The sequence below is a fragment of the Pipra filicauda genome, unplaced genomic scaffold, assembly GCF_003945595.2.
Source record: "Pipra filicauda isolate LSUMZ 115617 unplaced genomic scaffold, ASM394559v2 scaffold1511_size11105_pilon, whole genome shotgun sequence".
Classification (NCBI taxonomy): domain Eukaryota; kingdom Metazoa; phylum Chordata; class Aves; order Passeriformes; family Pipridae; genus Pipra; species Pipra filicauda.
The window spans coordinates 1-11,102 of record NW_024103998.1 but is presented as its reverse complement, the minus strand read 5'-3'; the positions used below and the strand labels follow the sequence as shown (position 1 = coordinate 11,102).

General features: G+C 46.7%; 1 protein-coding gene across 1 annotated transcript; it reads right to left on the bottom strand.

Moving 5' to 3' along the window:
• Positions 1-505: 505 nt before the first annotated feature.
• Positions 506-8,919, bottom strand: LOC120322765 (collagen alpha-1(VII) chain-like; the record flags this gene model as incomplete). The annotated part of the gene is made up of 6 exons (XM_039378956.1): positions 506-753; positions 1,949-2,020; positions 3,907-3,945; positions 4,967-5,015; positions 6,794-6,847; positions 8,842-8,919. Coding segments are annotated over 6 exons (540 nt in total), but the record flags the coding sequence as incomplete, so codon positions are not given.
• Positions 8,920-11,102: the final 2,183 nt, after the last annotated feature.

Sequence of the window (11,102 nt, the reverse complement as noted above, 5' to 3'; positions counted from 1 at the left end):
GGGAATCAAAGCCAGCTGGGAATGGGAGGGGAACAAACCCTTGGAAATTAGGGACAGCATTCCAAGCTTTCTCCCGATCCCGGTGAGAGGAAGGCAATTGAAGTGGGATGGTTGGGATGGCCATGGAGGAGTTTTCCTGCTTTTCTGGAAGTGGCCCAAGGGAGGGGACATCCAGGAGCTCCTGGAAGGGGGTCAAAGCCAGCTGGGAATGGGAAGGGAACAAACCCTTGGAAATTAGGGACAGCATTCCAAGCCTTCTCCTGATCCCAGTGAGGGCAAGGCAATAGAGGTGGGATGATTGGGATGGCCATGGAGGGGTTTTCCAAGATCCATTTGGTGATCCAGGATCCCATTGGGTGATCCAGAACCCCACTGGGTGATCCAGGATCCCATTTGGCGATCCAGGATCCCACTGGGTGATCCAGGATCCCATTTGGTGATCCAAGATCCATGGGGTGATCCAGGATCCCATTTGGTGATCCAAGATGCATGGGGTGATCCAGGGTCACAGTTGGTGATCCAGGTTTCCCTGCTTTTCCCTCCCTCCTGGTTGGATCTGGAGGACTCCAGGGGCTGCCTTACCTGCCGAGGCTCCACAGCGCCGCTCGCATTCCCGCCGGGATGGGAAGCGATTCCCGTTCCCTCGGCATCCCCCGAAAAGGAAGGGCCTGCAGGCCTTGGCCTCGGGGTGGAAGTACCAGAGCAGGGAATAATCCTGGCAGGATCCCTCATCCATGGGCTGCAGGCAGGAGGCTGCGGGAGGACATCCCCAAATCCCAACTCACATGTTGGATCCAGGTGGGAAAAGGCCCCGCGCTCTGCCAGTCCTGTTTTCCCAGGAAAATGTGTGGAACTGGGAAAAGGCCTCACTCTCTGCCAGCCCTGTTTTCCCAGGAAAACGTGTGGAATTGGGAAAAGGCCACACGCTCTGACAGCCCTGTTTTCCCGGGAAAATGTGTGGAATTGGGAAAAGGCCACGCTCTGCCAGCCCTGTTTTCCTGGGAAAATTTGTGGAATTGGGAAAAGGCCACACGCTCTGACAGCCCTGTTTTCCCGGGAAAATGTGTGGAATTGGGAAAAGGCCACGCTCTGCCAGCCCTGTTTTCCCAGGAAAATGTGCGGAGTTGGGAAAAGGCCAAGCTCTGCCAGCCCCGTTTTCCTGGGAAAATGTGTGGAATTGGGAAAAGGCCACGCTCTGCCAGCCCTGTTTTCCCAGGAAAATGTTTGGAGTTGGGAAAAGGCCACACTCTGCCAGCCTCATTTTCCCAGGAAAATGTGTGGAGTTGGGAAAAGGCCACGCTCTGCCAGCCCTGTTTTCCCAGGAAAAACGTGTGGGGTTGTTTTAGGAACCCACCATTTAGGGATCCACAGCCCCACCTGATCCCAAAGCAACGGGGTTGGCAGAGGAAAAAGGGGAAGCAAGGACCATGGAGGGCATCCAGCAGCACATTCCCGGTGGGAATAACCCCCCCCTGTGGTGCCTGTGACCTTTGCAAGGAGGGGATGAATCCTGGAATCCTGGGAGGAGGAGGGATGCTTGGATTTGGGGAAGTGCCCGGAGGACTCTCCCTGCGGATTTTCCTGGTGGGATCCAGATGGGATGAAAACACCCTCCTGGCCACCAAACCTTTGGATCCCTCTGGATTTCCACTCCACACCTCCAAAAGCCTCGAGGACCCGGGAGTGGAATTTTGAACCAATCCCTGAATTTTGAATCCGTTTTTTTTCCCCTGTTGTACATTTTGGGATGGATCCTCTTCTCCTGCCCAGGGAAAATGGCCAAGTGGGGGAGAAGGTGGGATATTGTGGGATGAGGGGAATCCTTCCTGCTTTAAGCCGAGTCCTAAACCCAGCTTTAAGCTCGGCTGGCTCAGCCCCACGTCCCTCCATCCCAAAAAAAACCCTTCCCAGGTGGGAATTGGATTCCCTAAATGTCACTTTGCCTCACCTGGGAATTCTCTGCGGATTCCTTGGCTCTGCTCCCACTCCCGGGGATTTGTTGCCTCCTCTGGAGTCGCCTCTGCGGGAGCAAATGGAAATGACTCTTAATGAGGGCTCACAAACTAATTAACTCCCGGGATAACGAGTCCCTCTTAACGAGGAGCGGAACAATAAAACCCCTTTAATGGGGTTAAACAGCTCCGGGGAAAAATGGGAGCGACTGTTTGCGGGGAGAGAAATGTCAGGGCTGGAGCTTTGGAAAGCTCCAGAGCCTTTGGAAAGCTCCGGAGCCTTTGGAAAACCCGAGAGCCTTTGGAAAACCCGGGAGCCTTTGGAAAACCCGGGAGCGATTGTAATCTGGCGGCGATAAGGGAGCCACGGGGATTTATGGGGCGGGATTTAATGGGGTGGGAACGGCCCCCAGAACCCAAATCCTGCCCTGGCAGGAAGGGAATTCAAACCTTGGATGTCCAACAATTCCCAGGAGAGGCCGTTCCTTGCCCTGGGAATTGTCACGGGGAGCAGAAGGTGGGATATTGTGGATGAGGGGAATCCTTCCACCCCAAACCAGGGAAAGCTGAGCTCAGTGTTCCCAAACTGGGCAGGAGACTTTTAAGAACCCCCTGTTTTGCCACTGGAGCTGCTGCAACCCTTCCCAAGGGCTGGAATGTTGTCCCATGGAGGATGGGACCCTCTGGGCCGTGTCCAAATCTTTGCATCCCTCTGGATTTCCACTCCTCAGCTCCAAAACCCTTCAGGGTTTGAGGCTGGAATTTGATCCAGAATCCCATTGGGTGATCCAGAATTCCATTGGGTGGAATCCCATTGGGTGATCCAGGGGCACATTTGGTGATCCAAGATCCCATTGGGTGATCCAGGATCCCATTTGGTAACCCAGGATCCCATTGGGTGACCCAGGGGCACAGTTGGTGATCCAAGATCCCATTGGGTGATCCAGGATCCCATTTGGTAACCCAGGATCCCATTGGGTGACCCAGGGGCACAGTTGGTGATCCAGGATCCCACTAGGTGATCCAAGATCCATTTGGTGATCCAGGATCCCATTTAGTGATCCAGAATCCCATTGGGTGATCCAGGATCCCACTGAGTGATCCAGAATCCCATTGGATGATCCTGGATCCCATTGGGTGATCCAGGGGCACAGTTGGTGATCCAGGATCCCATTGGGTGACCCAAGCTCACAATTGGTGATCCAAGATCCCATTGGGTGATCCAGGAACCCATTTGGTGATCCAGGATCCCATTGGGTGATCCAGGACCACAGTTGGTGATCCAGGATCCCACTGGGTGATCCAGGATCCCACTAGGTGATCCAAGATCCATTTGGTGATCCAGGATCCCATTTAGCGATCCAGAATCCCATTGGACGATCCTGGATCCCACTGAGTGATCCAGGGGCACAGTTGGTGATCCAAGATCCCATTTGGTGACCCAGCATCCCATTGGGTGATCCAAGATCCCATTGGGTGATCCAGGGGCACAGTTGGTGATCCAGGATCCCATTTGGTGACCGAGAATCCCATTGGGTGATCCAGGATCCCATTGGGTGACCCAAGTTCCATTTGGTGATCCAGGATCCCACTGGGTGATCCAGGATCCCACTGGATGATCAAGGATCCCATTCAGTGATCCAGGATCCCACTGGGTGATCAAGGATCCCATTCAGTGATCCAGGATCCCACTGGGTGATCCAGGATCCCACTGGGTGATCAAGGATCCATTTGGTGATCCAGAATCCCACTGGGTGATCCAAGATCCCACTGAGCGATCCAGGATCCCATTGGATGATCCTGGATCCCATTTGGGTGATCCAAGATCCCATTGAGTGATCCAAGATCCCATTGAGTGATCCAAGATCCCATTGGGTGACCCAGGGTCCCATTGGGTGACCCAGGGTCCCATTGGGTGAATCCCTGGGCATTCCCTGGATTTCAGCAGCCTTACCCTTTTCCAGGAGCACCATTCCCGACTCCCCTCCACAATCTGCAAAGACACCAAAGGCAGGGCCGAGTTTGCTCCATTTTTTCCGGGATTTTCCAACAAAATCCTGATTTTTCCAGGCAGCAAATGCTTTCAGGGCCTGTTTTCCAGCCTTTATTCCCCCCCTTCCAAGCATCCAAATGCTTCCTGACTTCTCCAGGAGTGGGATTCCAGACATTGTGGCCCAGAATTCCACACTGATTTCTGAGCAGAGGGAAAAGAGGGATTAAAAAGGAATTAAAGGGGGTTAGGAGGGAAAATGCAGCTCCAAACTTTCCCTAATCAGGGATAAAGGGAATGAGGGATGAATGGAATGAGGGAGGAATGGAATGAGGGAGGAATGGAATGAGCAGGGAGGAAGGATTTGCCATAAAAAACAGGGAAAGAAATGGGAAGAGAGGGGATTTAAGGGGAAAAAAATCAGAGTTTCAGTGGGATGAAAAAACATTTTGGCTCAGAATTCCACCCCCATTTCTGAGCAGAGGGAAAAGAGGGATTAAAACAGGAATTAAAGGGGGTTAAGAGGGAAAATGCAGCTCCAAAATTTCAGTAATCAGGGATAAAGAGAATGAGGGATGAATGGAATGAGGGATTAATGGGATGAGGGATGAATGGGATGAGGGATTAATGGGATGAGGGATGAATGGAATGAGGGAGGAATGGAATGATCAAGGAGAAAGGATTTGCCACAAAAAAACAGGGAAAGAAATGGGAAGAGAGGGGATTTAAGGGGAAAAATCAGAGTTTCAGTGGGATGAAAAGATGTTGTGGCTCAGAATTCCACCCTGATTTCTGAGCAGGGAGAAAACAGGGATCAAAGCAGGGAAAGAAAAGAGAAGAAAGGGGATTTAAGGGGGAAAAAAACCCGAGTTTCAGCGGGATGAAAAGACATTTTGGTCTCATTTCTGAGCGGGGAGAGGTGACAAAGCTCCCCCGGGCTGTTAATGGGGTGACATTTCCACGGCTGAGCCTTGTGCCAGCTCCCAAATTGCTCCAATTTAGCCGCTGGCAGCTGCCAACTCACCCCCGGAGCACCTCAGCTCGCTCCTCACCAGCTCCTTCACCTCTTCCTCCTGTGCCAAGGAGGGGAAAAAAAGGGATTGAAACCGGGATTTTTCCACCCTGGCAGCAAATCCCTCTGCTCATTCCCCCAGTGGATTTTACTCTGGAAAATTTAAATTATCAATTAAATGGTACAGATTTGCAACGGGATAAAGACCTAAATTTTGAGGGATCTGCAACGGGGATTTTCCACTGATCCCTTAAAATTTGGGTCTTGACTCTGTCGCAAATTGGGTTTTGTGCCACTTGATTTATCCTTTAATTTTTCCAGAGGGTTTAGGATTAATTTGAGCAGCTCCTGCTTGGCCCCAGGGCTGATCCAACACCAGGGCAAAGCAGGAGACAGGAATGGGCCCCATTTTCCAAGGCATCTGGGAGCAATCCTGAAGGAAAAGGAGTGGTTGGCCCACGTGGATCAGGGGAAAATCCCTGTTGCAGATCCCTTAAAATTTAGGTCTCCATCCTGTCACAAATTGGATTTTGTGTCACTTAATTGATGCTTTAATTTTTCCAGATCAGGGGAAAATCCCTGTTGCAGATCCCTTAAAATTTGGGTCTCCATCCTGTCACAAATTGGGTTTTTTGCCATTTAATTTATCCTTTAATTTTTCCAGAGCGTTTAGGATTAATTTGAGCAGCTCCTGCTTGATCCAATACCAGGGAAGAGCAGGAGACAGGAATGTGCCAGCAGGAAAAAACTGCTTTTCCAGGCTTATAAATCCTGAAGGAAAAAATCCACGTGGATCAGGGGAAAATCCCTGATGGATCTCCTTTAAAATTTAGGTCTCCATCCTGTGGCCTAAATGGATTTTGTGGCATTTGATTTATTCTTTATACTTAGGTGGATCAACCACTCCTTTTCCTTCAGGATTTATAAGCCTGGAAAAGCAGCTTTTCCCTGCTGGCACATTCCTGTCTCCTGCTCTTCCCTGGTATTGGATCAAGCAGGAGCTGCTCAAATTAATCCTAAACACTCTGGAAAAATTAAAGGATAAATTAAATGGCAAAAAACCCAATTTGTGACAGGATGGAGACCCAAATTTTAAGGGATCTGCAACAGGGATTTTCCCCTAATCTGGAAAAATTAAAGCATCAATTAAATGGCACAAAACTCAATTTGTAACAGGATCAAGATCCAAATTTTAAGGGATCTGCAACAGGGATTTTCCCCTGATCCACGTGGATCAATCACTCCTTTTCCTTCAGGATTGCTCCCAGAGGGCTTGGAAAATGGGGCCCATTCCTGTCTCCTGCTTTTCCCTGGTGTTGGATCAAGCAGGAGTTGCTCAAATTAATCCTAAACCCTCTGGAAAAATTAAAGTATAGATCAAGTGGCACAAAATCCAATTTGTGACAGGATAAAGACCCAAATTTTGAGGGATCTGCAACAGGGATTTTTTCCTGATCCATGTGGGTCAACCACTCTTTTTCCTTCAGGATTTATAAGCCTGGAAAAGCAGCTTTTCCCTGCTGGCACATTCCTGTCTCCTGCTCTTCCCTGGTGTTGGATCAAGCAGGAGCTGCTCAAATTAATCCTAAACACTCTGGAAAAATTAAAGGATAAATTAAATGGTACAAAACCCAGTTTGCGACAGGATGGAGACTTAAATTTTGAGGGATCTGCAACAGGGATTTTCCCCTGATCTGGAAAAATTAAAGTATAAATTAAGTGACACAAAATCCAATTTGTGACAGGATGGAGACCTAAATTTTCAGGGATCTGCAACAGGGATTTTCTATTCTAGTTTGTTCTATTTTCCCCTCTTCCCAACACGATGAAATCACTCACAGTCAGCCCAGGGTCTCCCTTTTCTCCTTTGGGTCCCGCCGGGCCATTTTCACCCTGTTAAAAAACCACTTAAAGTCATTACAAAAGGCAGATCGAGCCTTAAATGCTCTCGAGAATAAAATTCACCTCATTTCCAGAAGATGAGCGGAAAAACACTCTTATTTTCCCATGAATTTTAGGGATATCTGTGCAAGAAAATAAGAATAAAAGCGTGGATCAGAGCTCCTGGATTTCTTTTGGTGGGGGGGGAAGATTTTTTTTGCTCTGCTCGACTCCAAAAAAAATAAAGATTTTTAACGGCCGGGTTTTATTTATTTATTTTCGGGTTTTTAAGGGGTTAAAAGCGCTCGGGTGGGGGCGGGGAGAGGGTGTGGAAAACCGGGAGCAAACCCCCGGGGGGGGGGAAGTTTGTCAGCAGGGGATTAAATTCCTTGAAAAATGTCCCCGAAAACCGGATTTGTGGGTTAAAAAAACCCGCTTAAAAATATTAAAGGACACGGAGAACAAGAAGAATGACCCGAATTAGGGGCAGGGAGGGTCATTTTTCTCAATCCAAGGGCTGGAACATGAGGGGGAAAATCGCATTAAGTTCCAGCAGCACATGGAGGCAAAGCAGAGCCGCTTCCTGATCCTAAAAATCCCGGGAAATGGTTGGCAGGAGCTGGGATTTGGGATTTTGGGGTGAGGCTCTTGTTTGTGTCCCCTGATGGGCATGAAAAGGTGGAATATTGGGGGTTTTTTCCTGGTTTTCCGTGGGAAAGGCAGCGAGGATGTGCTGCCCCAAAATATGGGGTTTTCCCAAAGAAATCGGATTTAAAAACAACTGGAAGGCCTCAGGAATCCCGGGATTGTCCCAACTGGAGAAGTGGAGCATTCCCATATCCAATGCCTGGTTTTAGGGAGGAAAATGTTCCTGTTTCTGTAGTTGCAGGATTTGGAAAGCTGGGAATTGGAGCCTGGAACACCCAGGATAAAACCAGGGGATTGTTCCTGGTCTTCCATGGCAAAGATATTGAGGATGTGCTGCCCAAAATATGATGTTTTCCCAAAGAAATTGGATTTAAAAAAACTGGAAGCCCCCAGGAATCCCAGGATTGTCCCAGCTGGAGAAGTGAATTCCCATATCCAATGTCTGGTATTTGGGATCATCCCATCCTGGCCCTGGTTCCTTTGGGATCATCCCAAACTGACCCTACCTCCTTTTGGGATCATCCCACACTCACTCTGGCTCCTTTGGGATCATCCCATCCCAACCCTGGCTCCTTTGGGATCATCCCATCCCAACCCTGGCTCCTTTGGGATCATCCCATCCCTACCCTGGCTCCTTTGGGATCATCCCATCCCAACCCTGGCTCCTTTGGGATCCTTTGGGCTCCCAACCCTGGCTCCCTTGGGATCATCCCATCCCAACCCTGGCTCCTTTGGGATCATCCCATCCCAACCCTGGCTCCTTTGGGATCATCCCACACTCACCCTGGCTCCTTTGGGATCATCCCACACTGGCCCTGGTTCCTTTGGGATCATCCCAGACTCACCCTGGCTCCTTTGGGATCATCCCACACTGACCCTGGCTCCTTTGGGATCATCCCATCCTGACCTGGCTCCTTTGGGATCATCCCAGACTCACCCTGGCTCCTTTGGGATCATCCCACACTGACCCTGGTTCCTTTGGGATCATCCCACACTCACCCTGTCTCCTTTGGGATCATCCCACACTGACCCTGGCTCCTTTGGGATCATCCCAGACTCACCCTGGCTCCTTTGGGATCATCCCAAACTCACCCTGGCTCCTTTGGGATCATCCCACACTCACCCTGGCTCCTTTGGGATCATCCCACACTCACCCTGGCTCCTTTGGGATCATCCCAAACTCACCCTGGCTCCTTTGGGATCATCCCAAACTGACCCTACCTCCTTTGGGATCATCCCACACTCACTCTGGCTCCTTTGGGATCATCCCATCCCGACCCTGGCTCCTTTGGGATCATCCCATACAGATGGATCATCGCATCCCAACCCTGGCTCCTTTGGGATCATCCCAAACTCACCCTGGCTCCTTTGGGTCCGTCCATTCCCGGGGGTCCCCTGAGGCCGATCCGGCTTTTCCCTCTTTTCCCTGGAGGCCCCTGGAGAGGGAAAGGAGAGCTCAGTCAGCACCTTCCAGACATTTCTCCCACAGCTCCAAGTGGGATTTTCCCCTTCAATCCCATGGAATGTTCAGCCTGGAAAGGAAACCCAGTTTTTTGGGGGCCTTCCAGGACCCGAAGGGAGCAAAAAAAAAAAAAGATGGAAAGGGAATATTTGGAAGAGCTTGGGAATGACAGGACAAAGAGGGAAGAGGCTTCAAACTTCCAGAGGGCAGGGATAGGTGGGATATTGGGAAGGAATTCCTGGTCGGGAGGGTGGGGAGGGGCTGGGATGGAATTCCCAGAGAAGCTGTGGCTGCCCCTGGATCCCGGGAAGTGTCCAAGGCCGGGTTGGATTCCCTCGGAATCCGTGCCCTGGGATGGCCGAAGGCGTCAGGGCCGGAAGATTCCCTGAGAAGATTCCCTGAGAAGATCCTCAGAGCCCTCGGGATCCCAAGGGATTCACGGACAGTTGGGATGGGATGGGAGGTGTTCCCTGGGCAGGAAGGATGGATCCGGTGGGAAAAGAAGGCTCTTTTCCCAAATTTCAGCCCCGGAGCCTCAACAGATGGAGACAATCCCTTCCCACTCCCTCGGCTGGATTTTTAGGTTTATTTCAAAGTTTTTAAATTTTTAATTTTTTATTTTATATTTTATTTTATTCTATTTTATTCTATCCTATTTTATTTTATTGTCTTTTATATTATTCTATTTTATGATCTTTATTTTATTTTTATTTTATTTTATTTTTATATTATTTTATTTTTATTTTATTTTACTTTTATTGTATTTTATTTTATTTTTTATTTGTATTAGTATTGTTAATTTTATTTTATTTTATTTTTTAATTTTTATTTTTATTTTTATTTTTATTTTTTATTTTTATTTTTTATTTTTTTTAAGTGCTTGTTGGGGTTTTTTGTATGTGTTGGGGTTTTTTTTTGTTGGTTGTTTTTTTCCTGTGTCGTTTTAGGGGTTTTTGGGGTGGGTTTTTGGGGTTTTTTGGAGTGTTTTATGGGTTTTTATTGGTTTGTTTTTATTGGTTTTTTTTGGTCTTGTTTTGTATTTTTTTGTTTGTTTTGGTTTTGTTTTTTTGTGGGTTTTTGGTTTTTTTTGTTTCTTTTTTTGTTTGGTTTTTTTGGGGGTTTTTTTGTTTGTTTTGGTTGGGGTTTTTTGGTTTCCTGTTGATTTTTTTTGTGTTTTTTTGGGGGTTTGTTTGGATTTTTTTCTTTATTTTCTTTTTTTTGTTTGTTTTGGGTTTTGTTTGTTTGGTTTGGGTTTTTTGTGGTTTTTTTTGTCTGTTTTGGTTTGGTTTTTATTTGGTTTTTTTTGTGGGTTTTTTGTTTGTTTTGCTTTTAGTGGTTTTTTTTGTTTTTTTTTGTGGTTTCTTTGGTTTGTTTTGGTTTGGGGTTTTTTTAGTTGTTTGTGGGGTTTTTTTGGTCTGTTTTTTTTTTTCTTTTTTTTTTTTCGATTTTTTTGTTTTTTTTTATTTTTTTGTCTTGTTTTGTATTTTTTTGTTTGTTTTGGTTTGGTTTTTTTTTTGTTTGTTTGTTTTGGTTGGGTTTTTTGGTTTTCTGTTGATTTTTTTTGTGTTTTTTGGGGGGTTTGTTAGGATTTTTTTTTAAGTTTTCTTTTTTTGTTTGTTTTGGGTTTTTTGTGGGTTTTTTGTTTGTTTGGGTTTGTTTTTTATTTGGTTTTTTGTGGGTTTTTTTGTTTGTTTTGGTTTCTTTTTTTTTGTTTGTTTTGTTTTGGTTTTTTGTTTGGGTTTTTTGTTTGTTTTTTTGGTTTTTTGTGTGTTTTTTTTTTGTTTGTGTTGGTTTGAGGTGTTTGGGTTTTTTCTGGTGGGTTGGTTGTTTGGTGTGTTTTGGGTTTTTTTCGTGGTTTTTTATTTTTTTTTTAAATTTTTTTGGGGTTTTTTTGGTTGTCTCATTTTGGGGTTTTGTTGTTTGTTTTGGTTTGTTGGTTTTTTGTGGGGTTTTTTTGGTTTTTTGGGGTTTTATGGTGGGTTTTTTTGTTTGTTTTGGTTTGTTTTTTTGGAGGTTTTTTTTGGGTTTTTTTGTATGTTTTAGTTTGGATTTTTTTGGTTTTTTTGGTGTTTTTTTTGTTTGTTTTTTTTTTGTGTGTGTGTTTTTTATGTTTTTCTTGGGTTTTTTTTGAATTTTAAATTTTGGTTTTTTTTGGTT